Raw genomic sequence first — 20957 nt, forward strand, 5'->3', positions numbered from 1 at the left:
GATTCCAGTAAGCAGTCACACATTGCTAATTTAGGTTGTTGTATTCTACTCTCAAGAAGACATCTACAAATCAACAGAAGACATATAGTGAAAGGACTCTAGCAGAAATGTCCTCAAGCTGATATGATTGCTCTTTAACAATAACTGCAGGACCCTGCACCCCAGCTTCAAAGTCGGAGGTGAGCCTGCCCACAGTTGGCCAATTTGCCCTGCAGTCATCTAATAACCATTGGATCATTAATTGGTTTGAGCTGGATCTTCCATCCCTTTCAGAGACTAGGTCCTGCCACCAAGAGCTGCCAGCTGACAGGCAACTCTCTTTCTCATCTCCGAGTGATGGGCACTATGTTACTGCAGGCAGCCCTCTACAGAAGGGACCATGGAACTAAGGTGAAGGTGTATCCAGAGTCTTGCTAGGGCCAGGCTGGCAGATCCTTTTGCAAGGGGTTAGGGGAAAGAATAGTGAGGGATGGGCACAGCTTGCCCAAGCAGAAGACTTCACCACCACAATCTCCCTTCCACCCCCAACTCAGCCACAAAAAATCCCAGTGGCACCTGGAGGTAGCCTTCAGATCCCTCAATTCCCCCATGGGGGAGCCAGATCCCTCCCCTAACAGGTAATATACCAGCTGAATTGTGAGCAGATCAAAAAGACACAAGACTGCAAGATTAGAGATTCTGCATAATGATACGAGAGAGAGGATATGAATAGATTATTCTGTTTAAATAAAATATCCCAGAGTGGGAGCTCCACAGCTGATTAAATAACCATTAAGATGTATCCATTGCTGTATACGTTTAATCTGTGGAATAAAAAACAGTTTACACAAAATCAATCAATTATCACCTCATCCACCTTGAAAGAAAAGGTAAATGTGGATCAGATCCCACCCAAATTGCAGGTGGTTCTTGAAGTGCTGCTCTTTTATTCAATGTCCTTTCATTGTGTCTTTTACTCTGCTCACCATCATTGTGCATGTCTACACTCTTATGTTTCATTATATATTTACTAAGACTTGCTTTCAAATTACTGAGCAATGAGTAATGGCTTTCTCCAGCTCAGACTCATTCTGAGAATTACAGCTTAATTTCCACCCTTCCAATTTCATTCATCAACACTCACCATTTAATATCACTCTCACTTCCTGAGACACTTGCTCCATCATCTGCCATAATATGCAAGACCTTTTCCCAGTACAGACTTTATTTCTGAGCTGTCTACTGTTCTATTTTCAACTTCCCATCTAGCACTTTAACAAAAAAAAAGGTTTTGTTTGCTTTTCCACACTTCTTTGAAGAAAAACCGGGCAACAGATTCTAACAAGTTTATGTTCAGTGCTTGCTTAATAAATGGAGATAAGAAAAGAGAGATAGGAACATGAGCAGGAATGAAAAGAGAAAAAAAAACTTCACCTAAATTATGAAAATTACCCATAAATGTACAGCTGCTATTGGTCAGATGATTGTTGGAGGCCAATCATCTCAGATCTGGACATGACTGCAGGAGCATGCAATGTAGATATTTTCCAAATCAACCTGTCTAAAGAGGTTATGACACACTTCAGGATGGACTTGAACCTAGGACTGTTGGCCTGGGAGTAGGGACACTACCACTGCACCACCAGAGCCCCTTCTTCAAGGCACATTGTTTTCTTATCAACCTGCTCAGAGATGTTATCTCACACCTCTGGACATGAACCAGGCTGAAAAACAAAGTTGCTGGAAAAGCTCAGCAGGTCTGGCAGCATCTGTGGAGGAGAAAACAGAGTTAACATTTCGGGTCTGGTGACCCTTGCTCAGTCTCCCTGGCTCAGTGCTAATGACACTACAACTGCTCCACAAGAGCACAGTTCAAGGCATTTTCCAAAGGCCAACCATCTACAGCTGTTTCAATTATCTTTCTTCCATCATAAGTTGGGATGCATTCAATTTTATCCACAATTCAAAAAAAATCACTGCCTGAAACTACAGAAGAGGACAACATTTGGTTTTTGAGCCTGAACAGCTATGCGTTTGATTTTTAAAACTTCTAAATCTTATTTTTTTTTGTAAATCTACAAAAGTGAGTAAGGTGAGGGCATTTTTTCCTTATGTTTATGCTGTGACCTGTCTCTTGATTGACTTTTAATTTTAAGGATTGGTATTCAGTTATCCCAGAGCAGTGTTTTGAGCAGCAAGACTATGCTAATTTTGTGTTTTTGAGCAAAGTGTGTTGTGTTTACTTTCAGATAATTTCCGGGTCTATAGATTTTTAAAGGGGCAGAAATAGCTTTTAGTAGGGTGATGCGCTCTTCTTGTCAGATGTGGGAGATCAGGGAGAATTTAAATGTTCCTGGAGACTATGTCTGCAGGAAGTGTGTTCGTTGCAAACCGTACCGGACTGCATAGATCAGTTGGAGCGGCAGGTAGAGGCAATGAGGAGTTAACAAGAGGAAAGGGACGTGACAGATGGCAGTTTCAGGAAGGTAGAGACGCTACAGTCAGGTAGATGGTTGACTGTTAGAAATGGTAGGAGAGGTAGCCAGGTAGTACAGAAGTCTCCTATGGCTATCCACATCTCAAAATAGGTATGCCATTTTCAATACTGTAGTGGTTGGGGGGAGATGGCCTTTCAGGGGAGTAAAGGACTGACAGCCAGGTTTCTAGTAGAGCCAGTCATGGTACTGGAAGGAGGGATATGTCAGATTCCAAGCAGTCGATTGTTATAGGGGGACTCTCTAGTCTAGGGGGCGTAGAGGTTTCTGCAGCTATCAGTGAGTCATTAGGATGGTGTGTTGCCTCCCTCGTGCCAGGGTCAAGGATGTCTCGGAGTGGATGCAGAATGTTATTAAAGAGGAGAGTGACCAGCAGGAAGTTGTTGTGCACCTTGGTGCCAACGACATAGGTAGGGAAAGGGATGAAGTTCTGCAGAGAAAATATAGGAAATTGAGGAGATTAAAAAGTAGGTCCTCAAGGATAGTAATATCTGGACTACTACTGGTGCCACAGGCTGGTGAGAGGAGGAACAAGTGGATACAGCAGGTGTAGGCACGGCTGAGGAGCTGGTCCAGATGGGAAAAGAATCTCATTGAGATCTCTTCAGGGGTAGAACTGACCTGTTTAAGAGGGATGGGTTGCACCTGAATTTGACGGGGCCAATATCCTTGTGGGGAAATTTATTAGCACTACTTGGGAGGCTTTAAACTGGTAGGGTGGGGTGGGAACCAAAGTGATAGTGAGAAAAGAGAAAAGGCTGAAGCTGGTAATTATATAAGGGGAGCAAATCTAATAGTTAAGGCAGACCAGCTCGGCAGAGAAGGAGGTACGTCTGAAGTAAATGCAATTTAATTTATCAATGCAAGAGGCCTGACAGGTAAGGCAGATGAACTTATGGCATGGCTGGGAACATGGGACTGGGATATCATAACTTTCACAGAAATGTGGCTCAGGGAGGGGCAGGACTGGCAGCTTAACATTCCAGGCTATGGATGCTATAGGAAGGTGGGGGCAAGAGAGGAGGGAGAGTGGCATTTTTGATTAGGGATAATATTACAGCTGTACTTAAGGAGGACATTTCTATGTGATTGTCCTGTGAAGTTATATGTGTGGAACTTAAATATAAGAAAGGACTGATCACTTTGTTGGGATTGTATTATAGGTCCTCCAATAGTCATGGGAAATTGAGAAGCAAATATGTAAGGAGATCTCACATCTGCAGGTAAATTGTCATCATAGGGAATTCTAATTTTCCAAACATAGACTGGAAATGTCATAGTGTTAAGGGCTTGGATGGAGAGGAATTTGTTAAGTGTATGCAAGAAAACTTTCTTATTGAATACGTGGATGTATCTACTAGAGAAGGAGCAATATTTGACCTTCTTTTGCAAAATATTGCAGGGCAATTGACTGAGTGGTCAGTGAGGGAGCACTTCAGGGCAAGTGATAAAATTCTATTAGCTTTAAAAAGTTATGGATCAAGAAGCTAAAATTCTAAATTGGAGTAAGGGCAATTTTAACATTATTAAATTGAAACTTTCAAAATTAGATTGGGAAGGCGTTTCACAGGTAAAGGGATGATTAGGAAGTAGAAGACCTTGAGGGATGAGATAATGAGAGTTCAGAGATAGTATATTCCTGTTATTGTGAAGGACAAGGCTGGTAGGTGTAGGGAATGCTGGATGACTAGAGAAATTGAGGCTCTGGTCAAGAAAAAGCTGGGATCGAGTGAATCTTTAGAGTATAAGGGCAGTTGGAGTGTGCTTAAGAGGGAAATCAGGGGGGCAAAAAAGGTACATGAGATTGCTTTGGCAAATAGAGTTAAGGAGAATCCAAAAGGAGATTCTACAAGTACGCAAGGACAAAGGAGTAATAGGGAGAAAATAGGAGGAGATGGGTGAAATAAATATTTTGCATCAGTACTTACTGTGAAGGTCTTGGAAGCTAGGGAACGAGGAAATAAATATTGGTGTCTTGAAAAGAGTTCATATTACAGAAGAGGAGATGCTGGAGGTCTTAAAACACAAAAGTAGATAAATCTTATCAGGTGTTTCCCAGAACTTTGTGGAAAGCTAGGGAAGAGATTGCTGAGCCCCTTGCTGAGATATTTGTATCATCAATAGCCACAGGTGAGGTGCTGGAAGACTAGAGGCTAATGTGCTGTTAATTTTTAAGAGAAGCTGTTAAGGAAAAGCCAGGGAATTATAAACCGGTCAGCCTTACATCAGTGGTGGGTATGTTGGTGAAGGGCATTCTGAGGGACAGGATTTACACACATTTGGAAAAACAAGGACTGTGATTAGAGCTAGTCAGCATGGCCTTTGGCATAGGAAATTGTGTCTCACTAATTTGATTGTCACCTCTTCAATAAAAACTCAAAGAAGATTGAAGGCAGCGGAGCAGTAGATGTTGTCTATATAGAGTTCAGCAAGGTGTTCGACAAGGTTCAGCATGGTAGGCTGGTTAGTAAAGTTAGATCACAAGGAATCCAGGAGGAGCTAGCCAATTGGATACAAAATTGGCTTGAAGGTAGGAGGCAGAGGATGGTGGTGGAGGGCTGCTTTTCAGACTGCAGGCCTGTGACCAATTGTGTGCCACAAGGATCAGTGCTGGGTCCACTGCTTTTTGTCATTTATATAAATAATTTAGATGTGAATGTAGGAGATATGGTCAGTAAGTTTGCAGATGACACCAAGATTGGCAGTGTACTCTTCACTGTCCACTACAATGAGATCTTGACCTGACGGGCCAATGGACTGAGGAATGGCAGGTGGAGTTTAATTTAGATAAGTGCGAGCTGATGGATTTTGGTAAGGTAAATCAGGACAGTACTTAAACAGTTAATGATGGTGCCATGGGGAGTGTTGCTGAACAAAGATCTAGGAGTGCAAGTGCATTGTTCCTTGAATGTGGAATTGCAGGTTGACAGGGTGTTGAAGGTGGTGTTTGGCATACTTACCTTCATTAGTCAGTGCATGAATAAAGGTGTCGGGATGTCACGTTGTGGTCATACAGGACATTGGTGAGGCCACTTTTGGAATACTGCATATAATTCTGGTCCCCTTCTATTGGAAAGATATTGTTAAACTTGAGAGGGTGCAGAAAAGATTTACAAGGATGTTGCTGGGGCTGGAGAAATTGAGTGAGAGGGAAAGGCTGAATAGACTGACGCTACTTTCCCTGGAGGGTCAGAGACGGAGAAGTGACCTTGTAGAGGTTTATAAAATCATGAGGGCCATTAATAGGGTGATTAGCCAAGGTTTTTTTCTTAGGGTGGGGGTAGGGTCCAAAACTAGAGGACACAGGTTTAAGGTGAGAGGGAAAGATTTATAAAGGGCCTGAGACGTAATATTTTCATGCAGAGGATGGTGCATGTATGAAATGAGCTGCCAGAGGAAGTGGTGAAGGCTGGTACAATTACTACATTTAAAAGGCATCTGGATGGGTACATGCATATTAAGGGTTTACAGGGATATGGGCCAAATGCTGGCGAATAGGACTAGACCAGATTGAGATGTCTGGGTGTCATGCACGAGTTGGACCAAAGGGTCTGTTAACATGCTGTATGACTCTACTTTATAACAGTGCAGTATATATCTACAATCAGGTTCGGGCTGATAATTGGTAAGTAATATTGTGCCCATCTGTTTGAAAAGAAATCTAATTGTATTTCTGTATTGCTGTTTTCTGATCTCATCAACATACTATCAACATTCAGGGGAATTACAAGAAACTAGACCAACTGGATAAATACGGTGATCACAAAATCAGAGACTGATTTATTTCATTCATCCTTCAAGCTTCAACAGGTCATATAAAACTCAAGTAAGTTGTTATTGAATACAATCCACTTGTATGAATGGCTTCTTCTGCAACTTTAGTTGAAACTCAACCCTGTTGGGCAAAGCAATCAGCTTGAACGGCAACCCATCCATCATCTGAAACAAATCACTTTCTCCACCACATACGTGCAGTGCACTATTTTGGTGTAATTTGACAAACCATCAGACCACTCCAGTACAGGTCATAATGATCTGTTCAAGTATACACAGTGAGAGCCTGGCTAAGACAGTTTTCGAAACAGCCATGTGTTCTCTCCTTAGCTATACCTACAGGCCACATATACATTCCAAAACTAAATCCCACAACTTACAAAACGTACTAAATAGATGTTCGTAGCATCAGCTGTTTATTCTGGTGTGTACATGCATAAGGAGTTCTTCTCTTCTATGCTTGGCCTATCATACCTTGCTGATTGTGCAGCTTAGGCTACCCTTCTCATTTCTATCACCTGGCCTTAAGTTTATGTTGTTACATTCTGCACTTTTTCTGCTTACATCTTATTGTCCTAGGAGACACTAACTGAAACCATTTAACCCCTCCAATGCCATCTGTGAAATACACGCAACAATTTGTGGCTTCTTCAGCACATGACCACTCTAACATTGAAAGAGGGGGCAAGAGGTACTTCTGAACACCATCTTCAGGTAATACATCATCTTGTCCTGGAAATATATTAACATTCCTTCAGCATCCCTGGGTTACAAACCTCGAACTTCCTAACAGCCTTGAGGTACCATCTTCATCTCATGAACTGTAACAGTTCAAGGCAGCAGCTTAGTGCCAATGCCTCAAGAGGGTGACTAGGAATGGGCAATAAATGTGATACTCACATCATATCAATGAATATATTGAAAATAAAATTTAAAAACTCATTTCAAGTGTAATTCATTTGCTCAAACACTGATGTTACTTTGGTTTGATATTGAAATTAATTTCAATATATCTTCCAACTAGACTTCAAATGAAGGCATTTTATTTGGACAAACCATAAAGCCCTTGAGATAGGGTGCTAATCATGGGTGGAGCAGGACTTCTGCCTGGACTTAAATTCCAGTTAGTTGCTAAAAGATAGTTACCCAGGACATTTCTGTTTCCTGGTGTCTGTATACCTGCCTTTAAGAGTGCTCACCTTTAAAAGGATTCCATGTGTATACAATATTTTGACTTAACTGACAGCTTGCTTGCAATAGGTTTGCAAGCTTCTCACACAAAATTCATGACTGCTGTGGCACCCATGCATTAAAAAAAAAAATTGATAATTATTCTCAAATAGGTTCATAGCCAAGATTAGAACCTCCCCACTTTCAATAGTGGGTTACAGGATTCTCACTACAGAAGGGTAATGATTAGGAAACTGCAAACCATGTGGTTCTTTCCTACAATCACTGATATGTCATCTCGATGAAGTCAAATGCCCAACAAATTTAAATAAACATTAAAATTAAAAAAGGTAACACCTCTCATTTGAGAAGTTCAAAAGCCTCAAATCGTGGTGGTGAGCTTCATGTCAAATCCTTGATGGTCTGGAAGAGTTAAAAAAAAAGAAAAAGTGCTGAATGATTCGAGGAAGCTTTTCATTTGCACAGTGATGGCCAAATGGTAGTTGACAGTTTATTAATCTAGTTTACACGTCAGCTGTTCAGCTCCTGATAAATGTTTAATCTAATACTGATCAGAGTTCAAGCACTTGCAATTTTTAAAAGAATTTGGACTTGACCTTGATGTATTGTAGGTTAATTATGAATATCGGCCCATGATACATCATTTAAATATAATTGTTGAAATCTGTAACAATTCTTAAAAAAACGTTTTAATTATTATGCTGTTGGATGAGCTCAGTCAGGACACCAGTAATTTATTGCATTTGAACTGCTTGACCTCAGGATAAAGAGGAAACTATTCTAGGTTTCTAGTCATAATCACACGCATGATTGTTGCAGACAAGGGTGTTGGTATGGATTTTAGTAAATGGCTAATCATAGATATAAATTTCCCAGTGCCTATGCATTACTGTTGGGTGTGACAATAGAGCTGGCAGTGGGAGGGGTGGGAGGAGAGTGGTGTGTTCGGCCTTGAAAAGGTTGGCTGAATGGTGTGAACTGTCAAAAGATGGAACTAGGAAAATTACTCAGTTTTATAGCAACACAACACGTTAAAATTCTTCCACCTTCCTCCACTTGTTGCCCCATCCATATCAGTAGTTGTCATATTAATAATAATGATCTAATAATCAGTCCCTGATGATTAACTCTGCATATACGATGCAATAAAACATACTATATTTGAAGAAAAAATTACAGCAAGCTAACTGGTTTCGGACTCCCTTTTCCTCGGTCTTCCGTAGGAAAATTAGACAATACTTTCAGACTGCTGCACATTACTCAGGAGTGATTAAAAAGTTACTGGATAGCCAAAAGCAGAAATAGTTAGATCAATTTGCACAATGCATATCAGCTAAATGAATGTAGTTTGTTAAAAATCAATTTGCATGACTTATATTAATACATTTATGTAAATCAATTAAATCAATATAGTTGCTACATCAAATCTACACTATACTCAGATTTAAAAATTACTCATTACTATTCTGAAAACCAACATATTAAAAACACAATCCGATAAGTCAGGCCACATGACAGTTTTTGTGAAGTATCCTCATTTTGACTCAGAAGGGAGAGAGTGAGTTTATGGCCCTTTCCCTGATACTCAAGACCTCATTGGCTTTGCTGACAGTCACTAATTGATCACACCCATCTACACAAACGTTAATCCATGAGAAATTTTACATTCAATACAATTCAAATAAACTTGGGCAGAAGCTATGAACTACGAGTTCGTTGGATAAGCAGTACCATTTCAAGCAAATTTTGGACAGTTTCCCATTTGCATCCAAAGCATAAATTTATGCCGAAATATTTAATCTCTCAATTGTGGGTAACCATTGAGTGGGTTTGCCAAGTTAGTGAGCTTTTAAACAGCTGGTAATAACTGAATGAAAATGTCTTAAACTCAGTTCATTTGAGTTAGGCAAGTCCAAAATGCCTGTAAACCAAAAGAACTGAAAATCCATACCATAAGACTTAAGACCATAAGAAATAGGAACAGGAGTAGGCCATTCAGCTCCGAATCTGGAGTCGGCTCCACCATTCAAGATGATCATGGCTTACTTGACATTCCTCATATCCACTTTCCTGCCCTTTCCCCATAATCCTTTCTTCACCTACTGAAGAAGAATCCATCTCAGCCTCAATTATATACAAGAGACTCTGCCCGCAAAAGTTCTCTGTAGCAATAAGTTCCAAAGACTCAACATTTTTGAAGAATAAATTCCTCATCTCAGTCTTAAACTGGCACCCCCTAACTCTGAGACTATGCCCTCTGGTCCTAGACTCTCCCATGAGCAGAAACATCCTCTCAGAAACATCCTCCCTGTCAAGACCCTTAAGAATCCTAGATGCTTCAATGAGCTCCCCACTCTTTCTTCTAAAATCTAGTGAGTAGATCCCAATCCGTTAAGCCTTTGCTCTTAAGTCAATCCTCCCATACCAGGGATCATCCTAGCAAATCATCACTGAACTCCTTCCAATGAAATGATATCTTTAGTTAACTAAGAGGACCAAATCTGTTCACCGTACTCCAAATGTGGTCTCACCAGTGCCTTGTGCAGTTGCAGCAAGACTTTGTTGCTCTTAGACCCCCAAACCCCTTAAAATAAGGGCTAACATTCCATGAGCCCTCCTGATTACCTACTGCACTTGTAGGTTTTGTGTACACATGTCCCCAAGTCCCTTTGCATCATAGCTTTCTGCAGATTTTCTCTATTTAAATAATATTCTGGTCTTTCATTCTTTCTTCCAAAATGAACAACTTTACTTTTTCTTAAATAATACTCAACTGCCAACTTTTTGCCTGTTTACCTATCAATGTCTCTAAACTGTTCATATCGCTCTCAAAATGTGCCTTTTCATCTATTTTTGCATTGTCTGCAAATTTGGCTACAGTACGTTCACTTCTTTCCTCCAAGTTATTAATATACAGTGCAAACAGTTGTGTTCTCAGCAATGACCCCTGTGGAACACCACTGGTCACTAATCTTAAAAAAAAAAATCCCTTATCCTCACTCCCTTATCCTCCTGCTCACGAACAAAGCCTCCATTCATTGCCAATATACTACCTCCAACCCGTGGTCTCTTGCGACTTAACCTTTGTGAGGCACCTTGTTAAACACGTTTTGGAAATCCTAATATAACACATCTGCTGGTTCTGCTCAAATCCACTCAGGCTGAGACTTTCTTAAAAGCTCTAAAGGAATCAGATATGACATCCCTTTCAAGAAGCAAATGCTGGCTCTGCTTGATTAGATTGTGATTTTCCAAATGTTCCACTATTATTTCCTCAATAATTGATTCCAATACTTTTCCAACAATAGATGTTAAGCTAATTGGCCTAAAGTTACCCACCTTTTGCTTTTCTCCATTGTTCCAATAAGGATGTCACATTAGCAGTTTTTCAATCTTCTGATACTTCACCAGAATCCAAGGATTTTTGGAAAATTACATTCAATGCATATACACCTAAATGTAGCAATCTCTGTAGCTACTCCTCAGGGCCAGGGCCTTTAGCCCTGTTAATTTGTCTAATACTATTTCTTCAATGATGGTACGCAATTCCATTAATACTAAAGAATGCAGTTAAGAAATGTTCGAAATATCTTCCACCACAAAGACCAATGAAAAACATCTGTTTAACATTCACCATTTCCTTGTTCCCCAAACCATCTCCCCAGATTCATTTTCTAAGTGGCCTATGTTCACTGTGACCTCACTCTTTAAATATTTAAATTTGCTCTTATTTTCAGTTTTTATATACACTTCGCTTGTTTGCCCTCGTAATTTATTTTCTGTATTATCATTTAGTCCTCTTTTGCTGGATTCTGAATTTATCCCAGTCTTTGGGGCTATCATTGACTTTGGCCTCTTTACATGCTTTTTCTTTCAACTGAATATTTCTCCTTAACTAGCCATGGTTGGTTTATCCCTCTTCGAATCTTTCCTCTTTACTGGGATGTATTTTTGTTGAGCCATGAATTACCACCTTAAATGTCTGCCACTGCTTGCTTGCTTACTGCCATTCCTGCTAATGTATCTGTCCAGTTCATTTCAGTTAATTCTATCCTCATTTCATTGTAATTCCCTTCAAGTTGACAGTTGCTTCCGACACAAAATTTTTCACTCAAAATAAATATTAAATTCACCACTTCATAGGGGATTTTTACTATAAGATAATTTCTTAAGTCTGCCTCATTATCCATTACCAGATCCAAGATCGTCTGCTCCCTGGTTCGCTTCAGGGAGCTTTAGGAATGCACTCAATTGATCGTCATAACTACTCTTTCCGATTTGACCAGCCCAGTCAACATGAATATTAAAGTCACCCAAAATTATTGCTCTGTTCTTTTCACGTGCTCTAATTGTTAATTAATTTTTAGCCTTTCCCACAGCGTGGCTACTGGTTTAGGGGGTGGGCAGGGGGACGTGTACGATATTTACACTGTCTTTTTCCCTTGCTTTTAAAACACAACCCCCACCCCCAAATTATCTCTCACAACTGTTCCTCATTTCAGTTCTTATTAAGAGTGCTACCACACCACATTTTCCATCGTTCCGGTCTCTCCAAAAAGGAGAAATATCCCTGAAAGTTAAAAGATTAAAACTGGAAACTTAATCGCTCCATAATGGCTATGAGATCATATTAATTTATCTTGATTTGTGCTGTCAATTCATCTACCTCATTCCAAATGCTTCATGCATTAAGATACAAAACCTTTAAGCCTCCGTTCCAATAAGAAATTTTCTTTTACAGTTCCTTGGTATAATATTACATTCACACATTTTCATTCTAATCCATTCCACATTCTCTGCCTGAAGGCAGCTCCTTGATCCATTGTCTGATTTTTCATCAAAGCAGTTTTCTTGTCAGATTTTTTTTTTTTAAATTGGTGGTGTTTTGCCCTGGTTTTCCACTCCCAGTCAGGGAGAAGATGTAGGTCCCAAGTCTACCTCAGCTGAAACAGCAATCAAAACAGCACTGATGTCATTATTCAGTACCATATGCTAGCCATCAAAGAAAAACTTACCAGCCCCCACACCTATACCTACTTCTATTTTATATGTTCATAAAATTAAAAAAGTGATCCACAATCGTAAAATACATCAAAGAGACAAACCAGTCAACTCCCTCCAAACTTTTGTGAAAAGCCTTCTAACTACCATCATGATATTTTATAGCTGAGTGTGTAATATTGGAAATATGATCACAGTCGGTTTTAGGTACAATGTGCAAGAACACTATCAAACTTAGCCAAACAATTCCATACTTGGTGTTTGAACAGCATGCAATGAAACATTTCTATTAAAACGTCTATGCAAAAAAATCTCAATAAAAGGCCGATCAGCCAGGTCAGTGTTGGTAACAAGAAGAGAAATTGCTGGAAAAGCTCAGCAGGCCTGGCAGCATCTGTGGAGAGAAATCAGAGTTAACATTTCTGGTCTGGTGACCCTTCCTCAGACCTCTTTGTTGCAATAGCCTTCAGCATTGACCACGATTCCAGCCTCGGGCAACTGTCTGTGAGGAGTTTGCACATTCTCCCAGTGTCTGCGTGGGTTTCCTCCGGGTGCTCCAGTTTCCTCCCACAGTCCAAAGATGTGCAGGCTAGGTGGATTGGCTATGCTAAATTGCCCATAGGTGTTCAGGGAGGTGTAGATTAGGTGGGTTATAGGAGGATGCTCTGAGGTTCGGTGTAGATTTGTTGGGCCAAAGGGCCTGTTTCCACACTGTAGGGATTCTATGATTCTATGGATTGTGCAAATGCTTTTCATCTGCAAATTTAAGTTGTGTTTTGATTCCAAAGTTTAAATAATTAATTAGTGGACAACACTGATTGTTAGTGAACCTTAACTGACACCTCTGCCACTCTGTATAATTATAGTTACTTTTTACCCTGTTAAAACCCATTGGGGAGCACACTGGAAATCAAGCCCTGTTATTCCCAGAGTCAAAGTTTAAAAAAAAGTTGTGTGTAATGTGTACCCAACTCCAAACTGTTCAATAACCTAAGGACCAGTTGTTGGTAAGCAAAAAAGACACAGTCAATAATGACTAGCCACTAGTCTATAGACTGATCAACTTCTTAATTGCCAATAAAAGCTGCATCAGCACATGCATTTGGCTCCAAATCATCTGCAACTCAAACTTCAATTACTGCTTGTTCAAACAGTTGTTTAACAATGCCTGCAATGGGGGATCAGGTTACTTGCTTTTTGGAACTGTAGCCACCCTTTCAAACACTGGTTTTTGAAGTAAAGTAGTTTGTTTCTCATTTCAGTCCCCTGGTTTTTTTTTTAAAAAAAAGACAAAGTATGAAGACACTGTCCTTACATGCCTTTGGTTTTAAAAGGAGATAAAATGTCATTTCAAAACTATGTTTCATTGCAAAACATGCGATAACAAACAAAGCAAGACTTGAATCCATTCATTCTTCCTAACCCCCATACAACCTTACACAATCTCAATATTTCATAACCTTTTAACTAAATTGTAACATTTTACAATCAGGACAATGCTCGGCAATTGCATTATCCTTTCCAATGATCCAACTAATTTCTTTACATTAAATGATTGAAACAAAAGGCTATCCAAATAGTCTTGCATTCTAATTTTATAAACTCCCAATGAAGACTAGTGGATTATGACCAGTGCCAGTTAACGTTTCTTGTTTCTGTGTCAGACACAGATTTCAAAAAAAAGTGATGAAGAGCCAACAATCCTAAAGTCTGCTTTTCTACAGCAGAAGATTTCAAATACCGGCTTAGTTTCTTCAAGAAGTTTAGACCACTGAATTATCTATTCCTGACTCATCATCCTATAACAAGGCAGCACCCACCTCCAAGTCACAGCATCAATTGCCATATTCAAAGAATTAGGGTGCCTAATACTGGTTCATTTAAGACAATTGCCTTCTGCTTCTCTAATGTTTCTTGGCATTCTCCTGACTACTAGTGAATAATGACTGCACATCTCATCGCACAATCATGAATGTCTTGCACAGAAAGCATGGACGCATTCATTTTTACCGAGGACTTTCACCATGTCGGGATTGGTCCTTTTGTGCTCTGTGCACTCCACCTTCATCCCACGATCCCCTGGTGTTTTGGAGCTTGAAGACTCATTTGTTTTTCTTTGGAACGTTTTAAAGCTTGAGAAGTTTAAAAAGTATGGAAGAAATGGGACTTGCCACTTGCATCATAGTCATTCCTTCTGGAACAGCCACCTGCTTCATGCCTGGTCATGGCTGAGATGAAAATAAGCTCCCCAGGATTCCCTGACCCTGTTCTTACAGCTTTCAACTCAAGTACCCATCTGGAGGGGGTGTAACCTGGCTTCCTTCCCTTTCCACAGCCTGCTTGGACAATTGCCAGTTTGTACAATTTGTCTGGAGCTGGAAGTAGCTGTGTGGCTCAGTAGTGAGGTCAGAGTTTTGTTCTGGTGCGTGGAGGACCCTGGGATTCATGGCCGTCCATACATGGCCATCGGGAACATGCTCCGTGGGGGTCTGGAGGATAGCTCCGTTGCCTGTTTGCATACAGCTATCTGGTATGAAAGTGATTGATTTCTCAGTGCATGGTTGCATGCAGCTTACAGGCAATATTGCCTAGCTGTAGTTGTCCTTAAAAAGGAATAGACTCTGAGAATTGAGTGGTCATATCCATAAATTTTAGAGGATAAACTGACGCCCTGCTTTTGTTTGTGGCAAGGTCCTACACAACCCATACTACTCAACTAAATGGCTGATCAAAACTGGTACAGCTATTAAAAACAGGTCTGATGCCATGTTAAGGTTTTCCTAGCACCTAACATGTTCTACATAAAGACAGTGCTGGCCCTGCAAAACACCCATTTAACATGAATGCCTGCATTTTCTGTACACCCCGCCATAGGGCTTCATGTGCTACTTGCAATATCTCCTTATGCTACCTGGGGTGTACCTCTATCTGATCAACAACAGTCCATTCTTCCTCCCTAGTTCAGCAGGGATGTCACCACCTACCCATCAAAACTCCAAGTTAATATAAACAGCACTCCAAAACTCATTCATCTTCAACTTGAGTATTAACTGTCTGTACTAACTTACATAACTCTGATCTGCTTCCTGAGCCTCAATTACAAGAGACACACCAAACATCTCTTTTGAACTACTCATTCTTTTCAGAGTTTCAACTACCTTAATATTTGCTTTTAGTAATACCACATTCTGGTTTTGGACATTGATGTGGTCTCCACACATGATGGGAAAGTACCTGAAATCTGTTATCTCAACTGCTCCATCTCTTTAGCCTTAAAAATAGGTAAAGAGATGGCTTACACTCCTGCCAAATCATTCCCAGAAGTAAATAGTTCAATCCACAGGTAATTTCTTAATTATCCTAGTCACCAAAAGTCCCAGACAAGTCACTCTCCCATTGGGCTTTGTACAATAGACCAAATAGGATATACTCTCCATCCATTCCACTTACCAGCATCTTCATTTCAATAAACTCTTTGGCAGGGGGAACCCTTCTCCAGCAAGGAGAGTCTGCTTAGACCCTGTATCCTTAACAACAGATCAGGGCTTAGATTCTTCCTTCGTAGAAAATAAAAGGGTCATCTTTGCCTTACATTGAAAGTCCAGTAAATTGGAAAGCTTTGCATGTTTTTAAAAACCTTTTAACTTTCGAGATGCCTTTGAATAACAAGGCTTGATTTCCATCGTGCTACACAGGCTCATCTGGGATTGGATTGTAATTGAGTAGTTGATAGAAAGCATGTTTCTATTCTGAACAAGGATAACTATTTATGAGTGGCTAACCACTCTAGCTATAAGTAAACAACTACAAACCATCAGCATTTAAAGCTCATTAAATCTCTAATCCCCTTATAGACAAATAGGCAGGGAAAAGTAGATCATGGACAGATGGGAAAACTGGAAAGACAGTTCAGTAGTGCTTTTTCCCCTGGTTCTGTTATGGAGGTGGTCCTTTGGACCCTTCTGCCGGCCAACTCTTTGCTGTAGTCATCTTTCTGCGATCGTTTCCTTCCGAGAGATACAAGGTGGCTTGTTCCCTATCAAAGGATAGTCTGACATATCAGTTAAAAGCCACAGCATTCAGCTACTGTTGCTGGAAAAGATGCACTTTTTTTTTCCCCCAGGTTTACAAAGAATTGACTACAGAGAACAGAGAGACTACTCCTGAGCTGGGGAACAACTGAACACTCCTCTCTTTGGAACGTGCTCCCAACTCTAATCTGTTCACTTACCTAAGAACCAATTACACAATTGTTAGCAGGAAAATAAAGGTCAGTCATTGGTAAGTCATCACTAGTCCACAGACCAAATCAACTTCTTGTTGCAGCTTTTGCTGGCATCAGCACAACCCTGTAGCTCAATCATCTGCAACTCAACTCTTCAATTACTACTTGTTCAAGTAGTTGTTTACCTGATGCCTGAAGTGGATGTCAGGTTACTGGCTTTCAAAACTGTCCCCACACTTTCAAATATTGGATTTTAAAACATGGCACTCATCTTAGTTCCCAACTTTTAAAAACACAAAACATGGTCCTACACTATTTTATCACCATTTGCCATCCAGTCTGCTACCTTTCACAAATTCTGAATGCCTGAACCTTATTCACTAATCTAGTTCACTATTCTGGTTTTCTCATTGACTTTTTTTTTAAAAAAAAAGTCAACAATAAGGTTAGTTAAGCACAACTTTCCATTTTGGGATCAATATGGCATATTATAAATATTTAATTTTCTAGATTTTTAAAGAAGTCTTCGATTTGCTATATCATTCCTACCATTGATGTTAAGATAGCTGGTACATAGTTCACAGTATATGCCTATTGCCCAAACATTTAGGTATAGTACTCAATCTGCCATTTCTAAGGCACTATACCTTCCTCTAATTAAGTAGCATGCAATTGTACTTCTGCTATCTATTTCCTGAATGGGTGAATGCAATCTTTCCAGACAATGAGTTTTAGATAGGATTTAATTTTATTTAAATATTTTTCCTTTTTAATATATTATGTGCAATTATTTCATTTCTAATCTGTCACACTTGCTGTTTCCTCAAGTAAATCCTTATGTAATATTTAGTTCACCTATTCAAGGCATTGCTGTAGGAAGACATTAAAGATAGCAGGTTACAAAAACATCTGTGCAGCTGTATATACAAGTTATAGTAAATCTTTCTTTTGAGATTCATCATTGATAACAAGTCTTGACACATACTTTGCTGTTAGCACCTGGCTGGAATATGTAGCATCTCCTGATGTGCTCATAGGATGTGCCAAAACAGAAATCTCTCTACTTAACTTTATCTGAAAAAAAAAATGTCTGTCCGAACTCCATCAGGTGAGATGCATGCTCTTCCCTCCTGTTCTTATCCTCTACAATAAGTCACATCATCTACATGACAGAGCAACTAACGACTCACTACAGGGATCGAATCCTACAGGAGGAAATTCACAGAATTTTTTCTTCCCAAATAGTCTAATTATAGTTTCTACCTGGATAATGTAGCGTGTCATATTTGTTTCAGCTTTAGTCAGTAACAGCCAAAAAAGTTAGTTTTCAGCATTATTCTCCAAACTTCCATTCTGCCACCAAAGGATAAAAGGAGAAGAGCCAAACTTTTACAGGCCACCTTTTGGGAGCTGATGCAAAGAGTTGGAGGAAAAAAACCCTTGCACTCTTAAATATACAAGAAAAGAAAATACTGCAAATGCTGGAAATCTGAAAATTACCAAAAAAAAAATGCTGGAGAAACTCAGCAGGTCTGGCCGCATCTGTGGAGAGAAACAAGGGTTAACATTTGAGTTTAAAACTCTTTCAGAACTTTTGTATCCTTTACCCTACTGACTACAATTGTTTTTAGAAGGGAAAGCGTGCAAGTGTTTCTTAATCCCTGAAGCTATGGAAAGATTGAGAGTTTAAACAAGGCGAATCATTTTTCGTGCATACAAACCAAGAAGTATAAACTCTTCATAACTGACATGCACACAATAAAAAGGACAATTCAATAGAATGCTGTAATACACCTTTACAAAATAGGAAACAAAATAATTGATACTCATGTTTAACTTGTCAGTGAACATTGCCAATCCATAGATTGTGCTATTTTCACTCAAAAATAGGTGATGTGGTTTCAAAAGCCGAAGTCGTAGATCAGAATTAATGCAGAATGCTCAAAGTGATGGATGTCCTCCAAGTTATAATATGTCTGTTACTTGTGATTTATTTATTTTTCCATTGATGGACTTGGATTAGGAATCAGACAGGGAACCACAAGATTTAGCAGTCTCCAGGTTTAAAAAGACATGCCTGTCCCTGCTTTGCTCTGTAACTGGTACAGTATTTGGTTTTCTTTGCAGAAGAACATTCTTCCCGAGACTAACTTCAGTCTAGGTCTTGGCGTAATAAATTTGTACTGTGTCAACGCCAAAGTTGGAAGTTTTACTGCTTCCTATTGTCTACATAATGGATTAGAGTTAGCCTGACAACGAAGGAATGATTAATAACCCATCAGCTTACCAGCTATGGTTTGCTCACTGGAAGATACTCATTTCAGCTCCTCATCCCTGGAATGTCTTAAATTTCCTCCATTGAGCTGTTAGTAAAGATCAGGAAGGCAGAGTGTGAAGACAATTTGCAACGGAGTGGCTGTTTTTATTTAAGAACTTGCCCAAAGAATAGTCAGACTTTGAGTTAATCCTTGGCAATAATTTGCACCAGCAACACCACCAAAAAAAAAACTTAGCTGCCAGCTTGGTAATTTTTTCTTAAAAATAAAAACAATTCTACAGAAATAATATACTGAAAGCAGTCTATTTTTTAAAGTTGTGAATTGGGCAAGTTTTCACTCGACAAAAAAAATAAAAAACCATGTGTATTAGATTGAATTCAATTGGACACTGTACGTTTGCAGTTACAAAACTAATATTTTATTAAGACAAATACATATAACAAATGTAGGATTACAACTATATAACTGTACACAAAAGCAGCCACAGGGTAGCATTTACAGTTAGCACAAAGTTTAAAGACAATCCACATTACATTACATTGCACTTTTTTCCTTAATCTAAATTATGCTTTGTCCCTCGGTCAGGTTAAACTGGAAACACGTCCCAGAACCATTACTGAAGCTTCAGCTTGGCCTTTATAGTCTAGACTCAAAAAGAAAGTCCAGTGTGCATTATATTAATGTACAGGTTTGGAGGATTACACTAAAATATTACCAAATTGTAAACCTGTTAACAAAGGCAATAACTATGCTCAAAAGTTTCCTAAAATTTTGTCCTTGAAGAAATTCAGACAGACAATGAAAGTTAAAAGGAAAAGAAAGGAGGAAGGAACAACTTCTAACAACTATCGTTCAAGTCAAGTCCAGTCAAATTTAATTAGCCAAACGTTTTAAGAAACTGAAGTGGATGAAGACATTGTAAGAGGGAACATGTATATACACCGTTTAAAATCTAATGATTAAATCAAACCGGCTCTTACTTTCGTTTGCTTTTTGTGTCTGTTGTCTGGAAAACACTAGAAGCTGACATGAGATTTTCTATATATTGCCCAAGGACTTGATTTTCAGACTTTAGTTTAAGATTCTCTTCTTTTACAGCATCTACACGTGCAGACAGCTCTGCGTAAACAGAAGAAATATATTAAGGCTTACCTGATCATTAGAATATAAAAATACAGTAAATTGTGGAATGCCCATTCAAATCATACCATCAAATCATTTTAAACTGGCACAGAAGTAAACAATCGCCAATTCTATCCAGAGATAGTAGGAACTGCCGATGCTGGAGTCTGAGATAACAAGGTGTAGAACTGGATGAACACAGCAGGCCAAGCAGCATCAGAGGAGCAGGAAAACTGACATTTCAGATCTGGACCCTTCTTCAGGCCCTTTTACTGAAGAAGGGTCCAGACCTTTTAGCTTTCCTGCTCCTCTGATGCTGCCTGGCCTGCTGTGTTCATTCAGCTCTACACCTTGTTAGCCAATTCTATCCAGCTAGATTCTACTGGTCATAAACAAAGTCAGTTTATATTTTTAGATTTTTGATCAGAAGTAAAAGGAATTCAAATGGCGAGAATAAAAGTGAAAGCGATAGAAAAAGAACCTTCTTTTTAGTCAAGAGAGAAACTTGATATTTAAGACAGGGCAGAATTTAATAGGTGATGAGGTTTCTTGAAGTAGAGAGACATTTTACATTAAAAGCCAAAACCAAAACTCAACACATTAGCAGAACTATTCATAACAAATTAACTTACCTTCTAAAGTGTGCTGGAGTTCCAGCACTTGGTTAATCAGTCGTGTCTTCTCTTCTAATTCTACTTGGTTCTCAGGGTCAATAACTGGAAATGACGAAAAGGCTACATTAGCTCACAGATCAAAAGATGATTGAAAACACAAAGTAGATCAAGACTCAAGAAAATCCACAAACAAAAACCAGTTTGAAATTAAAAATGTCACCCCTTCATTAGGTTCCTCTCCCTCCAAGTTGCTTTCTATGGTCTTCAGTTAGGATCA

The 20957-nt window shown here is 39.3% G+C and overlaps 1 protein-coding gene across 7 annotated transcripts in view; it reads right to left on the reverse strand.

Annotated features, from left to right (window-relative positions):
* LOC109915478 (short coiled-coil protein B) overlaps positions 1-20957 on the reverse strand; it is a 35235-nt gene that overhangs the window by 6528 nt on the left and 7750 nt on the right. For 4 of the 7 annotated variants that reach the window (XR_007263358.1, XR_007263365.1, XR_007263360.1 and 1 more), the window contains exons 3-5: positions 20699-20782; positions 19925-20063; positions 18953-19028 (exon numbers count right to left, since the gene is read on the reverse strand). Coding sequence is in view for 3 of the 7 variants with exons in the window: in XM_048603741.1 (XP_048459698.1) it covers positions 19581-19587; positions 19925-20063; positions 20699-20782 (230 nt within the window). In the remaining 4 variants the exon portion in view is untranslated. Of the gene's footprint in view, positions 1-18952; positions 19029-19339; positions 20064-20698; positions 20783-20957 lie in introns of those variants that run through there. The other 3 variants (XM_048603741.1, XM_048603734.1, XM_020515107.2) reach the window with 3 other exon arrangements.

This window comes from Rhincodon typus, chromosome 1 (assembly GCF_021869965.1).
Source record: "Rhincodon typus isolate 14 chromosome 1, sRhiTyp1.1, whole genome shotgun sequence".
In the NCBI taxonomy this organism is placed as follows: domain Eukaryota; kingdom Metazoa; phylum Chordata; class Chondrichthyes; order Orectolobiformes; family Rhincodontidae; genus Rhincodon; species Rhincodon typus.